Source organism: Rhea pennata, chromosome 2 (genome assembly GCF_028389875.1).
Source record: "Rhea pennata isolate bPtePen1 chromosome 2, bPtePen1.pri, whole genome shotgun sequence".
Lineage (NCBI taxonomy): Eukaryota > Metazoa > Chordata > Aves > Rheiformes > Rheidae > Rhea > Rhea pennata.
This window is the reverse complement of record NC_084664.1, coordinates 134,038,402-134,060,496: the sequence shown is the minus strand read 5'-3', so window position 1 is coordinate 134,060,496 and position 22,095 is coordinate 134,038,402. Positions and strand designations below refer to the sequence as shown.

General features: G+C 37.9%; 1 protein-coding gene across 9 annotated transcripts in view; it reads left to right on the top strand.

Annotated features, from left to right (window-relative positions):
* Positions 1-22,095, top strand: part of SPIDR (scaffold protein involved in DNA repair) — a 206,925-nt gene that overhangs the window by 165,685 nt on the left and 19,145 nt on the right. For 8 of the 9 annotated variants that reach the window (XM_062570383.1, XM_062570384.1, XM_062570378.1 and 5 more), the window contains exon 11: positions 14,047-14,205. The exons of the other annotated variant lie outside the window; for it this stretch is intronic. In XM_062570383.1, the coding sequence (XP_062426367.1) occupies positions 14,047-14,205 (159 nt within the window). The remainder of the gene's footprint in view (positions 1-14,046; positions 14,206-22,095) is intronic. 9 annotated transcript variants of the gene reach the window in all.

Genomic DNA, 22,095 nt, shown 5'->3' with positions numbered 1-22,095 from the left:
CCTTGAACCAACCTCAGTTGCTCCCTGGGAACACAGCCGTAATTATATTAAGCCATAATGCAGGCAGTCTCAGCTTCTTTATTTTTCTGTGGAACTCAGGCTTTTGTTTTATTTTTGATCTCTAAATTTAAAAATGACTTTTTTACACTAGGCTTCTACTTTTCCTAAACTTTAATAGGGTATTTTTAACAACTAGAAAAAAGATGTAAACACAGAAATTCCCTTCTATTTTGTGTAGTTTTGTAACTTAAAATTTGTGTGCACACAGTTTTGTTGTAGCTTATATATTACGTTTTCATCTTTTACTGTTCATTGCTTTTGCTTATAGGCAGACTGGATAATTATTCTTTATTATGTTGGACAATAAAGTTTTGTCAAACCATAGCCTTGAAAAGTAATAATATTTACTGTATTACAGATTTGAAAAATATTTCTAGGAAAAATCATTGAGAAGTTTTCAAAGAAACAATTTGCTGTCAGATCATTTTATAAAAAATGAAAATGTTCTTATGAAAAGCTCATCACAACCAATTGAAAAATTATGAAATTGTTGAAATGCTATGTTCTGAAACAATGTACAACAGTTTTCCTACTCTAGAACCACTTGTTTAGAAATTCCATTTCAGTTATGATTTTTTAACTTATTTTTTAATTGGTAAAACAAAATGCTTAGATTTATCCAAGTGGGATTAATTTACTGTGTTTTTACTTATTGTATTTTTGCGTTGTTGATATTTTCATACTTCTTGCTATGATGGAAGTCAGCAAAGATTTTTGAAACATATCTGGGCTTTATAGCACATTTTATTAAAAATACTGGTATTTTGTCTCCTGTTCATAAGAATACAGATCAGAGGCTTTATCTGGATTACTTTTAGAATGCTTCAGTTTTTAATTTAGGCTCTTCTGATGCTCTGATTTAGGGGTACGTAAGTACATAGTGTCATACGATTCAAAACGTTTCCACAGTCCAGCACTACCTGGCAGCGGAGATAACTCCATGAGCAATGTGTCGCATGACTACAGATAATGCTTAAAATGTGTGGCCTGGATTTTCGGCAAAACCTCATTTTAATGTGGCGGTTCTCCCTGTCTTTTATTACCTATCCCATAGGAGAGAACACTCTTGAAACAACCCTCAAATCGTGATTCCTGAATGTTTTGTTCTGGGTATGGGGATCAAGTCAGGCTGAAGGAGGGGTCCGGTAGCCTGGTTTGAGACCCTTGACAAACAGATCCTACTTGGTGGAGAGCCTCAGAGGGAAAATTCAACTGCTAAGATGCTGGCAGTATGCCAAAACCAAACATGCTAGCCCTATTGCCTTTTACTAAGAAGGAGAAGCAATAGCAACTGGTGTTTAAATGGCTCATTCCTGTAGGCCAAATGTTCGGGTTGGTTTTGTGACGCAGTAATTCCCGGACCCTCCAGTGAGGATCAGGGCTTTACTGTGTGTGAGATGTGCTGCGGCCCGTAGAAAACGTGGTCACTGCCCTAACACTTAATCAATTCAATCTAGTCAAATCTCAATTAGAGTGGGGTTGTGTGAGGGGAAGCAGAGGGCGAGACAACAAATGTAACAATATGAAATACTATCAACAGGAAACTGCACTTTTAAAGACAAAAGGTGTCTTGTTATCTTGGCTGTGAGGTTGTATCTCCTGCTGGCCTGGAAGGGCTGATGCCTAAGGAAAATCCAAATGCTAGGGAAGTGGCGCTTCTTTAGCTGCTACTCTCCCTTCCAACTCAGTGCTGAATCGAGTCAGGGTCAGAAACACCAGCGCGGTGGTAGGAGAACAATGTGCTGTTGTTGATAGTCTTTTGGATAAGGCACAAAACCAGAATCTTAACCACAGAATATTAAATCACCTCTTCTGGCATGAATAGATAGGTTTACTAAGGGATTTAATCCGGTTCTAATTTACATGATTATCTTTTGTCTTTCTAAACTCTTCCTGTAGTTTTGATTAGATGTGATGCTTTCCCCCCTCACCTCCCCGCCTTGAATATTTGAAATAATGAGCAGAGACTATGCCTGACTGATGTTTCAAGAGATTATATCTTAAAAGGCTGTTTTGTTTTTGTAGGAGGAAAGGAAATCAGAATCACGTATGCCATGCATGTTGTTCAGTATTTGATTAGAGTTGTTATCTTAAATCCAGTGTAATCACTGATTTATGGTAAACTGTGTTATAACACTGACCATGTTATTAACACCTTTAAATAAAACAGTGTTCCATGTGCATGAGAAATAAAATAAAGGCTATCATCTGTATAGGATAATTGCGCTAAGGATGCTTTAGCAGAGGTTTTTTCTTTTAGGACACTTTCCATTAGCACACACAATATTTAAAGTCTCTTGATGCATCAGAAGATAACCAGAGTGATGAAGGAAATGAGAGATTCTCTATGCATGTCTTAAGATTATCCAGCTAAATACAAAAAAAAAAAAAAAAAAAAAAAGTCCCTCTCCCCACCCCCCAATCAATATATGGTGTATTTAACATTCTTTTCCATCTATTGTGTGCTATGCTGCAGGTTCTGATCCTGCTAAGAAATGATCCCTTGAAATTACGGGAAGTTGTAGATGTGATGTTTATAAAATTATTTCATTGTTTGTGTTTGATTCTTGCTTGGTATTAAGTGTAGATAGTTTAAAAGAGGAACACAGAATTTGCATACATGGTTGAATGAGATCAAGGTAGCGGAATAGTGCCAGTGTGCTTATGTGTTTTCTCTGCCTGCTTTTCAGCATGAAATAAAGCACTTTAAGATCTAGGGAAAGATGTTTATTTGAGTGAGTTTTGGATAATGGCCCAAACCTGCTGATTCTTCAAAAATAATTTATAAACTTAAACAGAAAAAATGGGATTTCTCGTTTTGAAAATTTCAAGTAGGAACATGTAAAGTGTAACAAAATCTTTTCTTTTTATTTTCAAAGTGGGAAAATTGTAGACATCTACCCTGTCCTTTCAGAAGTTTTATTTTTATTTTTTTCTTTGGATCGGCAACTTCTGATCTGAAAATTCCAAACTTGTTGGGAAGAATGTTGTCTGTCAATAATGCTCGTATTTCATTTGTAGAATTATACTAGAGTTGCCACAGACAGGCATGTCTTCCCCCTAATCTCTTAACTCCAGAAATACAGAGAAGAGCAAGGTGTGAGAAAGGCAGTGGAAAAGAGGTAATATCAGAATATTTCCTCCTGATCTTTGTTTTCTTCACCTTCTACATTTTCCTCCTGCTGTTGCTTCATCTCCCAATGATCTCCTATCGATTCATCTCTTGTCCGCGTTCCTTTCAGCTGAGACATTCCCTCCTGAAATAGGGTGTGAGACCGTCGCTGCCCGACACGGGGTCAAAATGTGGGGAGAATCAAAGGGAAATCTTCCTTTGTGTGTGGATTATGTCTGCAACCTAAACTACTTAGATTTACTGCTTCTCCTCCTGTGCGCAGGAGTTTCTCCAAGAGGCAGAGACCGTGGCACCATCACATTCTCCTCAGCTTCCTGAGGGAGAAGCTTTACTGCAGTACTTTGCCTCTCCCATACCGTGCTGCAGCTAATAACTGCTCTGCTTCTGGCTGTATCATCTTAACCTGCGTGAGGTCCTTTGAAACGTTGTGGACCATGTATCAATGTGGGAGAAATTTGATGCGCCAAACTCGGCAGTCCTAAGAGAGCGACTCCTTCATCTACGCAGGTCGCGGCTTTGGAATGGAGGAGGTTAAATGACAGAGTGCCCATGGAGCAAGATGACGTGTTCAACAGCAATCGTGTCCTACCAATACTGGCTCTTCCAGTCTTGACCGGACGCATAGTCGCTCTTCCAGTCCTGGCTGGAGGCCACAGTGGGTTAAGTGGTGGACTAGGGGGCATAAACCCTATGCTGCGCCAGTGCGATGGCTTTTTAGGTTTGAATCTGGCCCTGGCATGTTGATTGCTGCCTCACGAGTTCAATTTCTAGGAGGGGAAATAGGACTGCTTTGTTCCGTTCGGTCACTTTAGAAATCACGAGAGCCAAGTTAATGCAGCAGTTGCTGCCGAGGATTTAAAAAGAAATGCGAAATGAATTAAGATCTCAAGGGGGAAAACAAGCTTTTAAAATATAAAAATTCAACATGTAAAATATTCTAACTTAATTAGTCTGCAAATGAGCCTCCCCTTTAGTTACCTACCAACACCTGATTTTACATTTTTACACTTGATGACATTGGTAGCACAGAAAACCCAGAATCTTAGACTCTGAGCTTGCAAGATGGGTAAAAATAAAACAAGGAAACAGAGTATTTTCCTTCTGCTCCTTCAGTTTTGCAAATCGTATATTTTTATGATTATAAATAGCTATATCAACAAACTTTTACTGACTGGGAATGTTAAGCACACTTTCATTATTGACTTTCGGTACTGTTTAAATTCCTTAGCGCTAAAAATTAGAACTCCCTTTGGAAAAGCTTGTAGCTTTTAGTAGACTTGGTTGGACTCCCCAGCAATAAGTAGTTAATAGGTAGAATGTGGCGACTGCAGCAAAACAAGATAATCAATTCCATCTGCCTTTCTAATTAATCATCCTTAATATGCAAAGTCAGGGCCATCAGGAATTTGCACAGTGAGCATACACTTTGAAAAAGAGAATAATAGTTTATCACTTCACTTTTAGTCGATTATACATGATTCTGACTTCTCTTTTTTTCCCCTTGCACAGAAAAAACCGAGAGGAGCCCCGAGCTGCATTAGCTAATCTGTACATGCAATGCACTGGTTAATTGGGCTGCAAGGACACCACAGATCCCAGAGTTTTGATTTTGTTCTTTTTTCTTTTTTTTTTAACCAGTTTTGCTTTTTCTTGTCAGAAAAGGAATAGTTAAATGAGATGAACAGAGCACTCTGTTTGGGACTTCAGTTTTCCAGAATAAAATATGTGAGGGAAAGGTCTCATTCAGTTTTGGCATCACTTTGTTAAGTCAGTTGAAGCCAAGAAAGATTGTTATTCCACACTGTTTGCCGATAGTAGAAAGTTTACATATTGAATTGGATTTTTCCCCCCCTCAGAGGAAAGAGAAAATCACTATGAATTTAAGGGACAAACCTCTCATTTGCTTTGCAGAAGAGATTGTTCTGTTAACAACTCATCAAGGAGGGAGGGAAAAAAAAAGATAAACAGGATTAACTGTTTACTTTAAGTGAGCAGAAGTCTGGTTGTTTTTCCGAAGAAGAACACAATGTACTGTTGTATCTGGTTTCCAGCGCGGTGTTGATCACGATGCGGCGTGCGGCGGCTGGCAGAGGGCTGGGAAGGCCGCCCGCCCCCTCGCAGCGCCCGGCCGCCCGCCTCGCTCGCCGCGCGGCCGCCGGCCAGCGCTGGAGCGCGGCGCTGCGCTGCAGCCTGACACGAGCTGACACTGACCCGCCGCGAAATAACAGGGGCCGTTTCCTAGAACTCGCCACGGGCTGCTGAGAAGCGCTACCAGAACTCTCGTAAACATGCTACGTGCACGCCCGGGCCCGCTGCCTCCCCTCCGCTGGAAACGCACCTACGAAGTGCAGCCAGTAAAGAGGAAAAAATAGCATGGGAGAAAGGCAGAAGTGGCAAACCCTCCAAAAAAGAAGAGAAGGTTGCCTTTCTGCTGGAGAAGGATCCGCAGGAAGCTTTCGCTTCTGCTTTGGTCTGCTGCTGTTTATTTATTTTTTTTATTTTTTACTACTTGAGTGGGATGATGTGGCATTGAAGCAGCAGAATGTCTCACTGAGCACAGCAGCTCCCTAAGAAATCCTTCAGTATTACAATATTTCCTTTACCTTGCAGATTCACTGAAGAAGCACAGGTGCAATGCTACACAGTCAGCGATGTGTTTTAGGATGTTCTGTGCCTTCCAAAATGAGCAGTTTTTAGTGCTCATTTCATGTTTGTTTGTTTGTTTTAATAAAATCTTTTAGGAACCCATTCAGAGACTGTGTGGTTTAGAAGTAAATCTAGTGAATCCACAAATAATATGTTCTTGAAAGATAAGCAACACCACTACTGCTGCTGCAGTGTTCTTGCTTCATTCCAGATGCTGTAATTCTGTCGAGTGTTTGCCACGGAGGAGTTCGGACTTCTCTGAATCCTGTAGCTCAGGAGTAGGTTGCTACTGCAAACCCACTATATATATGTATATAGCCTCCTCTCTCAACTTAAATGGGATCCAGCATATAGAATAGACTTTTTGAGCTGTCCTAGTTATCACCATATTATTCAGCTATTGTTTTTAGATCACCCTTTGAAGATAGGGCTTTTTTCTGATTTTTATATATAAGCAGATGAGCCGTAGAGAAAACATAGCTCGACAAACACGACGTGAAATGTTGCCAGAACCAGCAGTTCAATGCTGATTTTCTTAGAAAGGATGGTGCTGAGCACCTTGCAAAGCGAAGATCTTTTGGCAGCACTTCACCCACTGATGTTGGAATTCTTGGATGCCAAAACAGTAATTAAAAAGTCTTAAGGTAATAAAAATAAACAAAGAACTCCTCCTCAGATTCATAGATAAGTACTCTAAGTGGCTGGATGGTAATTACATATTATATTTGTAACAGGATTTTTCTATTGGAGATCATCTGTAATAGAGACTTGCAGTTTTCAACTGAGTCTGTGCATTTCTTAAATGTACGTTTTTCCTCTTGCTTAGGAAATCACGATGTACAGAAAAATCTTATTTTCTCTATAATGTGTAATGAAATAAGCAAGTGATTGCAATGGGATTCTGTGCTGAAGTGGTGGTGCTGGGCACTGAGGAGCCTGAAGAACACAAGCAGCATCCTTGCTACCAGCATAGTGAGTCTAAAACAAGCTGGGATGATCTAATGTACTTGGGGTTTTTTTGTTACCACCCAAAATCTTTTTCTATTTATGTAACAAACTGAATGGAGTGTATCCTAGAAAAACGAGCGTAAATTACATGCAGTTTCAGCATGGTGAGGGGAAGATATGTGGGTAATTTGTGGGGAGGAAGGCCTTCCTGGTTTGTTGAGGCTGAACCTTATCCAAGTTTTTAAGCAGTACTTAGGAGGAAGTTACTTTCCTTAACTTTCAGTATCTCCCAGACCAACTATTACTATAAATTTTTGTTTATATGGTATAATTATTTTCAGTGAAAACTATCAATATAGAACAAATTTAATATTCCTTTAGGAATGTAAGATATCTGACGCAATCAGAAGATAGTGAAAATATTCGTCAAAAGCAGCTCTGTAACTGTTTGAAATTTTAACTTTGGCTCCATATGGTGTTTGAGTGGACAACAGGAATGTCCTTTTATCATTCTAAATGTTTGTTTACTTTTGAGAAAATTTTGCATGCAAATAAAATATACACATCAGCAGTTTAATGTTTGGAAAGTGCACTTAGAGACAGTGTGGGTTGGGGATTTTAAACAGTTCATTTGGTGCCATATGAAAGCTTCATAGAAAAAATGTTTTGCACAGAAATATAGTCAAGGCTGAGGCCATTGATTTCATTGCCAGTATCAAAGTCCTCTGTTTTTGTGCTACACCCATTCCCTAGAAATTATATTTGCTTCCCACCAGACAGTCAGTGTTTGACATTTTGAGTGAGAAAAATGAAAATTCTGCTGAGCTTCAGTCACTACGTGCATGTTCTGCATTCAAAAGCAGACATGCTGGCCAGTAAGCTTGGCCCATATGGGTCTCTTCCTGTGCACAACAGCAGTTTCCCACGTAAATATTACTTCTTCAGGTCATAGACAGAAAATAGTAGATGGAAGAATTAACCTGAGTGAAGAAATGGAAAAAAACAATCATCAGTGGGAGACTGATGAAAGATCTTGTGGAAGTTGCATTTGATTTTCCAGTTTTTGTTGAAGTAATTGAATATTCAAGGAAGTGAATAAAAATAATCTAAGGTTATTTTATAACCGCTCTCTTTTTCATTTCTAACATAGGTATAAAAATGTAATTAACAACTTGGAAAATGCAAAATTATGGATTTGGCATAGTTACTGTAGTGAGTTATTTGCAAAATGTGTTATATAAATATTTTGTATTGCATGTGTTAAGAAGTGCCTGCAAAAAATGATTCTTTTCCTGAGACTGGGGAGGCCTCTCTTACATATTTTCTATTTCAGATGCTGAGATAAGACTTGCTTATTTCCCTGGTGATATTCCTGTCACATGTGCAGCTTCCACCAGTATTTTTGTAAAGACAGACTGGCTCTAGCTGGAGAGAACTTGCAGATCTGGTGTTAACTGTGCACTCTGTTTCCTCTACAAGGGCCAGCGTTCTTGAACTGTCTTCCCCTTTTTCTCTTCCCTTTTGAGTGCTCCCATAGTTGTCTAATACAAATGTACGTGATCATAAACTCTACTTTTATGTGATTTTAAGCCTTCTGTTCTCAAGGCAAATGATTACCATTTTGATCGTCTTGGTACTTCAAACCAGAGCAGCAGCTTGGGTGCTCGAAATCTCTTGCTTGGAGGGAGTTGTGATTAGGACTCTGCTTTGAGTCTGATGTTCCCCTTCTATAAAATGGAAGCAGTAGTCCTCTTGTCCTCCTCTCTACCTGTGTACTTGGTGACCAAAGTATTAAAAGGGTTAGTCAGTGGCACTGTATTGTTATCTTTTATTTGTATCATTCAAGCCATAGTTATTTTAGCTCTGTAGAGCTTTTCTGGGTATTTCCTGACAGCAAATGGCATGAAAATGGCATGAAATATAGAATGAAAATGTGAAACAATTTGTGAGCCAGTGAATATGGTGCCTTTTACAGGAAAATCCTTACAATGTTATGGAGAGAGAAAAAAAAATAGTTGCCCCTTTGTGTGCCCTGAGTTTTGATTTTCCAGCAGTAATACAAGTATGGTGAATGCAAGGACTGCACAATGTAAGGATACATTAAATCCTGGCAGGGTGGTGTCCTGCAGGTTACAATTTGAATCTAAGCCATATTAGCAGGAATTAATCAGCTCCACCTTGAGACTTGACCAGACAAGTTGCTGAATTGGAATTGTGTAGGTAGAGTGTTGTGCCTCTGGTGATTGAGAGAGAGGGGAGTTTTGTTTGTGTGTGTGTATGTGTGTGTGCTTTATGCCTCTGCTAGGACCGCGCCTCAAGGAGATAAGAAGTCCTTCTGCCAAACAAAGGAGCAACAGCTGCCTCTTGGATGGTTCCGATAAAGAAGGAGCAAATATCACAGTTAATACAATTCAACTAGTTTGCAGGCATTTCCCTGATTCTTCCTTTTCTTCCCCTTCCAAAGAAATAGTAACTAATGAAGTCCCTTGTGAGCACTGTGAAGGAGGTTGCATTTGTCTGCTCCTCTACGTTGCTTGCACTGTCTTGCATACACTGTACTGCATATCTTAACTATGAATGTGTAAAAGCTGGGGTGGTCCACATGGTTGTCCTCCTCTGCTACGGTAAAACAATTGTTTGTTAGTTAAGATTTTTAAAGACAAATCTCTGCTGCTTGTTTTCACAAGACGCAGTAAAGGCCACCACAAGCTTCCCTGCATTCACCATCTCTTCCTCGGCCAGGTGTGCCTTTTGCTTATTCCTTCCCACTGGCCATTGAGGAAGCTGGAAAGTGACTGTTGGCGTAGGCACAAACTGAAGATATTTCTCATTCTTACTTCTCCAGAAAGTCAGCTGCCTGACAAGGCGGTGCCTGTGGATATGTATGATTTTTTCATGTGTCATAAAAGCAGTAGTAAAAGAAAGTTTTACTCTTTCCCCATAAGGAGTGACTAACTAGGAGAAGGGCATGGCAGTGTAATCCTGTAATCCTCTCCAGATTTCCACTGGGAAACATTTTGTCCGAAATATCAGCACAGTCATAGAAATAATGCAGAGTAATCAGCCTCATCTTCCCCCCTTCCCCCTCCCCCTAGCCTTGCTCCTGGCTATTAGCAAATTAACAAAATCTTCCCAAGCTTTAGCATGAGACTTACTGTGTCATTACTTAAAAGGAGAAAAAAAAAAAAAAAAAAAAAAAAAAAAAAAAAAGCTAATCTCTGCCTCACTTCTTATCATTCTCTATCCTGGCCCCCTTTGTTATTACTAGTGAGTCATACCTCACCTTTTCCTTACTCTGCATCTCCCACAGGCACTCCTCTCCTGGCTTTCACACCACCCCTCTGTCCTGAAATTAATTCTCTGTTCCTTTGCATGAGAAATTTCTGTTTCCAAAAGCATCTTTAAAATTCAGTTCTTATGCAGGGCTGCACACCTTGTTGTCCAACACAGAAAGGTGGTCTTATTTCCTCCCTGCCACAAACACCACTGATAAAAAAAAAAAAAAATAATAATAAAAAAAAGATAAAAACAGTCATGTTTCCCTTCTCTTTTCTAATAGTACAGTATTATGCCTACTGGCAAGCCATTAATGGAGGTTGATTTTAGCTGATTAACTTATTCAGTACAAATGCCATGTTTTATAGAAGAATGTTTTGCGATAGATGCACATACAAATAATAAATGCAGAATTCCATGGGAGGGGGAATACCTCCTTATACCTCCCCCCCCCCCCCTTTTTTTTTTTTTTTTTTTTTTGAAATTTCAGCATGTCTTGTAATTTAGATGCTTAGATGTGAGTTTTCCTCTGGGTAGTTAGTTAGCTTCAAAGGGGAGAGAGAAATCGTGTGACAATCTATTGCTTTAATCACTACTAAACTTACTGGTAAAACTTAATTTACGAGAACATTTGCTGCAATATGGGAACAACATTGTAATGTGAGAAAATAATACAAATACACTTTTCTGGGAGTAAAGTAAAGTGAAATTAAGGAAAACGCGGTAGTGGTGAAGAAGTTAAGGCCTTGAATCAGGAGCCCCTGAAAGCCACTCTGCATTGGCAGTGATGCTAACAGCATGTGTGAAATCTGTAAAAACAGAAGCCGTTGCAGAGAACATGAGAATAATCCTCTGAATAGATTGCTGAATTCTGGTGTATGTTTCGCGTGATGTCACTGTAAGCCATTAAACAGGAAAATCAGTTTTCACTCATTGAAGTGTCTAAGTATCTATAGCATTAGCTATTTAACTAGTGTGAGACAGATCAAACACTATTAAGAATATTTCAAGTTGTCATTCTTTCATTTGAACTTTTAGTTAAACAATGTTGAAGCAGGGAACATTTGTTCATAAAGTTCCATTCATGGAATTAGTTTGGGATGTTGCTTGTCTTCCAGTCTAAAATTGTATGTCTGAAGTTTCATTGAGGAATTCTGTCTTCCAGGTGAGTGGATATGTTCATATCATTTTAAATGCATATTGGAGAAATTATGACTACCTTTGGATACTCTTAGAGAGAATGTAATATATCGGATGTCTGTTCACATGCATGATCCTAATAGGGCAAAAGTGTTCGGAGCATGGTGCAAGAGGTTCTACTGCTCTGTGTTTTTCCATTATGCTAGTAATCATGAACACGTTACTAGTATGAATGAGATTATTAGTGGTATAATCCTCAAATTGTACACTTCTGCCTCTATATACCAAACAATGGCATGGTTGCATGATGACCATTCTCCTGTCATATGACCTGCAGTGTTCATGCTGCATACAGTAGTCAGCTCAAGTGGAAACTTCAGACTTCCAGTCCAGTCTGGAAAATATGTTCTTGCCTATAAGTAGTTCTCCACACAATTTGGAATTTACTTCTACATAGTTCATTTTCAAGGAGCTGGTTAGATGACAGCTGGAGGTGCTTTGTGGCTATAGTGCTATCTTGGTGAGATCAGTTTCATAGCCTGTTTAAGTTGCCCCAATGAAGGGATGAAAACATGGAAGTTGCATATTAATTCTAATATGAGACTTCCATATTTGACAGCAGCCAGCTTTTTGCTTGGCTTAAAAGGACTGGGGACATGTACTTCTAGTGACTGATGTCTTCAACACCAACCAAGTTAATTTTATTTGGTCAATTAACGTGTCCCAGAAGACTTAATGTGAGCCTGGTGCCAGCTAGTCTGAGACTTGCTTGCATTTGATTATGTCTCACTAAAGATATGAAAAATTCCAGTGACTGGTTCACAGTTAAGAGACTGCTGAACACAGTTAAGACATTTGTGACACAAACTCAGTTGGCCCTTTCTTGCATCAAAATATGAAGGCCTAATTTTTCACAGTGAACAGTCACTGAATGTTTTGTTAACATAAGTAAAACTGTTTGCTTTTTTTTCCCTGTTCCCCTTAGTCTAGTTTTCAGGAATGTCCAGAGCATATTGTCCCTGTTTTTCCAAACAAAACAATGAGAAATTTCAGTCCACTCAGTTAAAGCTTGACAAAGGTTTTTAAGTGACTGAAGGGTCCTAAGACAGACAGTGGCAGGCAACTGTAGTTATTCTGCTTCTGGGCCGTCATGTTCGTAACACGACATACTCTTTGTTCTGTTGAGTTGGAGATGATCTTGTGATACTTATCCACAAGGGATCTCCTTGATTGTTTTATATAGGAAATAAAAGGAGTGCTAAAGCTATTGAAGACACAGGTTTGTGTTGTTAGGACAGTCGCTGGTTCTCTGGGCTGGGAATGTCACCTATCCCAGAGCTAAGAGTACATATCTTTCCAGCCTGCACGTCGCTACAGATACAGGGAAAACATGGTAGCCTTCATTTATGTTCAGTCCTGCTGCTCCCTGTCCCTCAAAACCAGCACTAGAATGTGAAATATGAAGGCTCTCAGCCGATGCCTTTGCAGTTGCTAATGCCAGAAAGACTTTGAGGTTGTATTTGGTGCAGGATATGGCCCTCTTGAGGCTTTAAGCCGGTTGAAGTTGGACAGTTCGCAGTGAACAAGGAAACTGTGATTAATGGGCTTCCTAAGCTTTCCTGCATGGTTTCCTTCCAGGGAGGTGCAGGAGCTCCTTTCATTTTAAATGTGTATTATAAAGAAGTAATAGCTACTGATGGATGCTTTCGAGGTGCATCTAATACATTATATGATGTGCTCCCAAAGCAGTTCGAGTTGTCTTGTTCAGGAAAGAGGTAGTTTTGTCAGACACTTTTAAAATGAACAGAATTCTGCTGCCTATCGCATTCCTAATCTTTAGTCGGAAACAAAGATGCTTGTGCTACCCTCAGAAGTAATTCTTATCGCTCTTTCCAAAAGTTTCCATGCTTAACTGCTTCTTTCTGGGGGGGTTACACTAATCCTGTAGACAGCAGCCTCCTTCCCCCAGTGCTCCATGACTCATGGTATCATTGCTACTCATCTCAGGTGCAGAATCTTGTGAAATGCATTTTTGACTATCTAAATGTATGACATCCACTGATTTTGCCTTATCTACTTTGACAGTAATATCTTCTAGAAATGCCAGCAAGTTGGTTAAGCAATACTTCCCAGCCTTGGTCTCATAGATTGCTTTAATCAAATGGTTTTGTTTAGCAGGTTCTTTAATTACCTCCTTAAAATAGTTCCTCAAGGCTTCTTCGTACCAAAAATTGAATTTACTAATCTGTAGTTTCATGTTGGTGTTTCTAAAAAAAGGAGGGGAAAAATGTGACACCTAACTGGTTTTGAATCCTCAGAACGCTTTTAAATTCAGTGAAAATGTAATATTTATTAATTTTACCAGTTTCAGCATCTGTGATTATAACTTGTGAAATGTTGCTTTGTTTACTTCTAAGCAGAATTTGTATGATTATATATACTACGTATGCACACATGCGTACATACGTGTATGCATTTGCATCATTCCTCTGTCTGCATTGCAGAATTCACCTTAAGTTAGGGAAAACTCAGCCTTCTTTCTTCTCAACTGCATATTGCTTTGCAGTTAGTTTATCGGCTCCCCAGTGCAAGTCTTTTATTCTCAGTTGCAGTCATGCTTCACTATTTCATTTGTGGGCTTCCTGCAAATGTATATAAGAAAATCTGTAATGCTGTTGATTTTATTTACTCATACCAGTACCAGTATTTACTATTTAATAGGAAATCTCTAGTTATTGTAGTATTGCAGGTACTGTTCTGAGGCTAGTAATACAATTTTTAGAAATTTGCCAACTAGTTTGTTATGAACAAAAGCAATTCAGTAACAGAAGAATGTTTTGCAGGTTATGCCTCCTTGTCCAGGATGCCTATGGGATGTTTAGTGAAGTACAGTTGCAATCCCTGGATTCTGCAGAAGGCATTGAACAGTATTGCAGAAGATGGGAAGGAAAATTTTGCTGCTTAGCTGGAATGAAAATTTTGCAGAGAACCACAAGGGGAAGGTGAGGACAATTCGAGGGGAAATGCGTTGAAGTGGGCAGAGACAATGTGCCATTTTATTTATTCCAGCAGTCAGATGGAACAACTGAATCAGGCTTTGTTCTATTAACTGCTCTAATTGCCATATTCAGGGCATCAAGTAAGCCTCAGCTGGATCAGACAGTGGTTGACCCAACCGTACTCCAAATTTCACATAAGTAAACTAACACACAAATGCACATTTAGCAAAGAAAGTTACAGAGAAAAATTACCTAATGAATTGTTGCATTCAGGAAGGATAAATGTTTTCTTCCTCTTCAGTAGATTCAAAGACTTAAAAACATTAGTTTACTTCCTTTTCTTTTCAAAAATGTTGATTACTGTGTATTTCTCTACTTTGCTGTCCAGTCTGGGATGACATTTCAAGGAAAGAATTTTCCTTAATGTATGAGAGCTAAATTCAGTTAAACCTATATGCTTTGGAAACACAATTTAAATGTCTTTAAAAAAATCTACTGAAGCACAAAACCATTGTTATTTTAGAATAGGAATGTCACAGGTTTTGTGAAAAATCTCCCCAAATAAGTAACAGATTGAATTGTGGTACCTGTTTAATTTTTATAATTCTGTGATTCCTTTAGCATTTTTAAAATAAAATATCTTTAGTTAATTAAGAGAAAGCTCTTTATAGAGACAAGATATCTTGTGGTATATCTTTTTAAGGAAAGTGGTATGGTGTTTGCATGTGGAGCTATGTAAATGTCCTTAATTTGGTTCAACTCTCACCACAATTTACTCTGGTGCAAGTGTCCCATGTAGATAAACCTTTGATACTGGAATGGCTGTGATATTTTTGCTGAAACTCCACCCCCCCCCCCCAGTTGAAAAATGCTGTTTCATCAGAACCAGAATGTTTCATGGAAACATTGTCTACTTTGGATACAATTTTTGTTAGGAAGACTTTTTTCAGGTCCAGAGGGAGTGAATGCTCTCTCTCTCTCTCAGTTTCATTTCATGAAAACGTTCAAAAAAGTCTCATTTTTGCCTCATGCTGGAACAAAAACAAATTTCAAAGCCTTGAAATGTTTAGTAAAATGGAATTGCTGTTTTCCAGCCAGCCCTATTCAGTATGCTTTTCTTTTTATGTGCTTTCAGTGTTAATTTTCAGATTCTTCAAGCCTACTTGCATTTTTATGGATCTTTAATGACAAACACGTTTTCTTATTTAATTATTTTTTTGGCTTTTTTTTTTTTTTTTTAAGTTGCATTTTTTCCAAACAAATTAAATAATAGCTTTGGAATTCTGGATACAAATGAAGTTTTACAACTGGCTGCTGGTGTTTCCAGTACTCTGCCTAGCTAATAAGAGACAGACTTTTTCTAATGTAAATTCTATTTCAAAGCAGCAGTAACTTCTGGCTATTCTGAGGATGGTTTGACAACACTCTGCTGAAAAAGCTGGTGGCTAAGCTGGAGCTGTGCTGATGGTAATGCTGCTAGGAAACATTAAAAGAAAATGGCTAGTGTAGCTGTAGGGACAGTGCAGTGGTAAAAACGTGATTTCTTTGTAGGTGAGGGAATTGTGTGTAAGGATTTTTTTTTCCTTGATTGTGTAGCCAAAGTTCTGCTTTATAACTTGTTACTCTTAAATGTTGGGACACATTTTGTGCCTTTCTAGGTGTAATGGAAATGACAATAAAGCCATAGCTGAAATAAATATAGGGGAGTACTTATTCACAGAGAGTGTAATCAGACTGTGGAACTCATAGCCACTGGATAAGTGGCTCACAGAGCCAGCGGTATATCTGAGCACATGATGGGATATGCCTGTGAGTGCCCAACCTTGGCTTGCAGCACATGAGTGAATAAAAGCTATGTGGTCTGTCCTGCAAGAAAGAAAGACTGCTGCCTTTTTTTTTTTTTTTTTTTTTTTTTTTTTTTTTTTTTTTTCCAGAATGCCAATTGATTTTTGGAAGGACAAGGCTCTTAAACTGTTTGCTTCCTGGAGTCTGACAGTGGCTTTTTAATATGGATAAAAGGGAATAAAATATAGGAAATAAAAGGGAAAAGTCATGATTTTTATTTCTGCCTTTGGAACACATGATATGGAGGAAGCTAAAAACTCATACAATCCCATATGTGTGTGTTGTCCCACAGTCACATGGATTGTAGTCTTTCTTATAGAGACAGAGTGCTTCCTCAGACCTTCTGCGAGATGAAGGAGATTTTCATTTACCAGGTACAAGAGTTACTCAAATGTTTTGCATCAATAGACTCCTGTTATTGTTCAAAAATTTTGAGGGATCATTATCCATCTGCATCATCAAGTATTTAATTTGAAATACTGTCCAGCATGGTTCCACTAAATGCAATTTTAAAATTACTCATGTAAGCTAAAGCTGCGTTTCAGACTAAAATCTGCAAAAATGTGTATTTTGCATCCAGGTGACAACCTGGATCTGAACTTAACTTGAATGAGCCTGTACTGTATGATGAGTCAAAGAAACCAAACCCTTTTCTCCACCTGATAAGAAAATACTTGTGTTCCAAAAGAAAAATGGGCTAAGAACTTAAACAACTATGTCATGTCTTGACCAAGAACAAGCCTGTGCAAAATTAGATTTATAGTAATCTCATATATGAAACACTGTTAATGATGAATATTGTTTTTGAATACCCATATGTTTTTAAAAATGGTGAAGAGATCAGCTCTAAAGAGTTACGAGGTCATCTGAAAGTGTTTCACTGATTTAGGTGGTTTTCAGAATACCACCTAACCCAAACTCCATGGAAAACACTCCCCCAAACCATCACTGCAAGAAACCTTTTCCTTGGTAATCGAATAGAGGAAGTGGTATTTCTCTTTGCAGTCCAGTTTCTGGCAATCGTGTAAGACGGATGGACATGGCTGAGTCATGGCTAAGTTGCCGTATCAGTGGCAATATCTTTCAATATCAAAACAGTTCAGTATCTTTTTTAGAGCAGTTCTTCTAGTCTGTTTTTGAGACAATTGAATAAGGGAGGAATCAGGTCAGAATCAGTACTGTAGCAGCTGAATTAACAGCATATATGTGGTTGAATATCTGTTTCCTGATACAGATATTCTTCTCCCTTCTTCCTGTTACACATACTTGTTGCCAAGTCTTTTCTGCAGCTGTTCCCCAACCTGCACATTTAGGATCAGCAGAACAGAGAGTGAAAGTTATGATGGTTTAAATAGAGAAAACTGAAAAATGTTCGTTGATCTGTCACTCGATGTTCGATCCTTAGTCTATTCTATCTCTCGTCCTCTCACTGCCCCATATGTCAGTCTTTTAAATTTAGCCCCTTGAGAAAGAGGAAGTGAGATTTCTTTGGAGTACTGCTAGAGATAGTAGTATCAGTTAAAATCTGCATGCAGTGCAGCTAATATGTAACCTTCCTATTCTAGTAGATCCCATTTTTTCAAGTACTTCCACTATAACCGGTAACTAAATGGATGCAATTTGATGCAGGGACAGAGCATTCACTGAAATATCTCAGGAGTAAATAACCTATAAATTGCCATAATCTGCTTTTATTCTAACAGCAATTCAATTCAAAGAGTGAGATAAGCTTGCAGTTGTGTATCCATCTTATGGACAAAGATGCTGGTTTTATGTTTTTAGGCCTGACTGGAGTTATGCAGAGGATAATAATTTATATTTTGACTATTTGTGCCTTTTCACCTGATTTGCCAGTGTGTTGTTTTATTTCTGACTGCAGCAGACCTGCCTGGTTCTTTATCGTTTCTAAATTTCATAAGGTAGGAACATAAAGAATTTCTATTCAGCACAAGAGAAAGATTACACCAGTTTAAAAATGGAAAGGAAAGATGCTTTAACATGATACATAATTAACTCAGAGTGTCAGTACCAATTTTGTGCTTAAATTAAAAAAAATCTTAAGACTCAAAAGTAGATGCAACTGTTGCATGGATTATGCTACAATCCACGTTTACTCTGGATAGGGTGGGATACTTGGAGGGATGCATCAACTCTTAAGCTTTAGCACATGACCTGACCATTAATTAATGACAGGCTGTTCCATAATTGTTCACTACACTGTTTGGTGCATTTTCCTCTAAAGTGGGTAGACTCTGAATATTGAATTTGATCAACTAGTATCATGTTTCACTGAGAAATTTCTGTGTTTTCAAATAAAGTTGTCTTCTTTTGTCATTTTAAAATTTAAAATGTTAGGAGGCACTGAAGTGTGAAATCTTCCTATATTTGTCCTAATCTCTACTAGCATTCACTATTTTGCCAAGCTTTATTTTTTTTCTTTTTCTCCTTTTCCTCCTTTTTCCTCTGCTTTTCACTGTATGCTTTCTCTCTAATTTGCTTTACACTCAGAAGAGAGGACCACTGCTAACTGCCATAAAAGAAGACTTTTCAGCTGCTAGACGTTGACAGGAAATGTAATAGTAAGAACTCTGAGCAGTGCAAGGAAGTCATAACTTCCTTCCTTTGGTTTTCCCTCCTCCAAAAAGGCGGCCATCTAAAAGAGCCACCCACGTCTGAGGTTTTGAGGTCCTGAAACACTTTAGTAATTGCTGTGGTTAAAAGTTGAGTTCTGTTTAAAGCGTAATTTAAGTAATTGCCTTAAAGTTTTGAATATCTGTGTATTCCCTTTATTATTTTCAATGACTGGCTATATATCAGAAAAGAATTTTATTTCTTGGGTTTTCTTCTTTTAAACAAACACTGGCTGCTGCTTCCATCTTCAGTGCTTCTATCCTAAGTCTGTTGATAACTTGCATTGAAGAATACAAAATAGGCATGTTGTATCAAAAGGAATTCTATATAAGAAATTCAGTATTTTAATGTATTATACGTAATTTCCAATGTTTTACAGAAGATTGAGTTATTAAAGAATGAAAATATATTATTTAACAAAATAATTTCATATATCTAAACAACATATTTTTAAGATATTTAACTCTTTAAAAGATATTTAGAACTCAGGCAAAAGAAGTTTAGATTTTAAGATTTTAAGATAAAAAAATGCATATATCTCGACACCTATCCTAAAACTCAGGAAAAAAAGCCAGCACCTTTCCTACCTGTCTAGATTTTGACTGAGATGATACGTAAGCTTTTTATTTTCTTTATGCTTTTCTCTTGTATTACTCAAGCCTGAGAAAATATGGTATTGCATAGCTTGTGTACTAAAGGGGTCGTATTAGATAAATTGGAGGGAGAGCTACCCTACAATATCAGATTTATGTTTGGATTGGTTGCGTTTTGATACTCATGCAATCCGGGTGACTATTACTGAATTTCTTTTTAGTGTTGATCAAAGAGATGTTTCATGGAGAGCTACGAGTTGGTTTATTTTTGAGTTCTTAATATGTGAGCCTGCAAACTGAGGCAATTGCATATTTGTTAGTGCCAAAAGAAAACTGTTTACGTTAGACTAAATCTGAGAGAAGAGGAGAGGAGGAAAATGCTAAGTCTTGAATCCCCAGAGAACTCAGAGATGTCGCCAGAGATGTTGGAGAAGAATCTTGGAGTCTTACTTCCCGTTCCCTTCCATAAACCTGACTTGGCTTTTTTCTTTTCTTAATTAAGTGCATTTGTTTTCCTTGTTCATCTTTTTTGGATGTTTCTGATACGTTCTCTGTGTAGTCATTTTCCCTCGACCCTGTATTGTAATTATTAAAATTGAAAAATCCTCCAAACTATGTGTTTTGATCAAAAATCATAGTGGTATAGTTCTAGTGTGAAAAAGTTTGTTCAGGTACGTCCCATGTAATGTTATTGGACCGAAACTGTAGATGAAACTTCATGTTGGTGAGAGAAAGTCTGCTCAGTAAATTGTGAATTAAGCTGTCAAATCAGATTCTTTCTGTTATAACACTTTAATCTAATTTAAGTAAACAAAACAGAAAGCTAGTAAAATAGAGGTTTTAAACATTTGAAATTATTTGATTTTTGCAGTATAGTTTGTAGTATGAAAAGAGTGAAATTTCTACAGGGACAGAGCAATGTACTGAAGCTGTAGGTATTGCTTTATCTTTTTACAAAGTAACTACAGTTTTAAGGGCCTTTTTCTTTAAATGTATGTTTTATGAGAAGTCATAGAGCAAACATCTTTGTGTGTGTGCACACATATGAATGTATACCCTTTGACTTTGCAGTGAAGGGCAAAACAAGCTAAGAAAGTTAGAAGCAGAAAGTGACTTCTGTCTCCAGCTGAGCTGAGAAGCTGGGGAAGAGGTGGTTAGATGAGCAAAGGAGAGCAACCTCAGCACGGAGCAGCACAATCATCTGTGGCTAGAATCGTGAGGAGGGGAAAGTAAATGCTGTGTTGTTGTTAGTATCAGTCATTATCTTCTAGTATTTTTTCTTTTGAGTAGTTTAAGATGATCTGTTAGTTATGTCAGAACTGCTTTGTGCCAATGCTGAAGGTATATTTTGCATTCTCTCAACCATATATTCGGCATGTTTAACAGTATGAAACATTTAACATTCTCTGCTTGCTGTGTGTGTTCACAGCAGACAGTTTGCCTTTATGGATATACGGAAAAGACATACCGTAATTCAGCAAGCCAAATTACAGTTGAAGTGAATGCTGTTAAAGCACATTGGATACTAAGAGTAATTACTTTATATATTAAATATATATATATATATATATATATGCGCCTGTGTATGTGTGTGTATACAAAAAACATATATGTGTCTATACATAAGTGTGTGTATATATATATATATATATATATATAAAAAAAATTGTAATATTATATACAGACAAAGCTTGAAGATACTTGTGTATCTATACTTCTCTATATCTTTCTATTACATTGCTACTGGTGGTCTTCCTGTTTGGTGGATAAACCCTGTATATCCATGTATTTAGTATGTAACCAAAGGATTTTTACCTAACATAGATTTCAATTCATTATTCAAAGTTAGTATGGGATTAACTCTGTCATTTAGAATCTACTAGATGATTTCTGTCCTTCTCCTGGAAAGGATTTAAGGTCTTTTTTTCCCCCACACTGAAGTGAAGTTTTAGAATATTAGAATAGATTCCTTCTCTCTTAAGTAGAAAAAATACTATTCAAAATACTTCATGTGTTCCGTGTTCTGTTTTATCCTTGAGCCTGTTTCTTCTTGCTTCTTACCTTACTTTTCCCATTTTTAGAAATCTGTCCTGTTTTCATTAAAATGTTTGTCATTTATTTATTTTTTTAATAGAATAGCTAGTAATTGAGACAGAGCTAAATTAAGGTTTTATTTCTCTTTCTGAAGTGAGAAAGACCCTTTGTGCACATTGGGGCTAACCAAATCCCTTCACTGTAGCACAGAGCCAGCTGTTCATCACTTGTCCCGACTCTATAGCCGAGGAAGGATACACATACTGGATAAAGTACACTCATTGTTCAAGTCAGATTGAAGTGGGGTATGAGTGTTCCATGGCCAATAAAGAGAATGAATTTTGTTCTTTCTGTGAGGATAATTATTTTCTACAGAGGAGGACACAATGTGTTGTCGTTTCTGCAGTGTGGTTGCCCCTCCTCCCCAAGAAGTCAAAATCCATAAATGTAAGGGCAGCATTAACTTTTTTGGAGGCATACGCATGGGTGGAGCAAGACAGGAGCTGGCTCATCAAGGACACCGACTCCTGGCATATAAATGACGGCTCCAGAACAGAGCTGCCATTTTAGTAGAGGGAAGTCACAGCGTGCTGAGATTTGGAACTTGCAAATCCTTCAGATGATAAATATCCCTGTTGTTTGCCTGACCGGTGTCAAAGAAGGAGATGAGTCCAAAATGTTGAGGAGACAGTCTCTATACACTCTATTCCTCTGCCTTCTTGTGAACAAGTACAATAATTTACTAATAATTAAGGGCTCCTAGTTCAAGCAGTAGATCACCTTCTCCAAA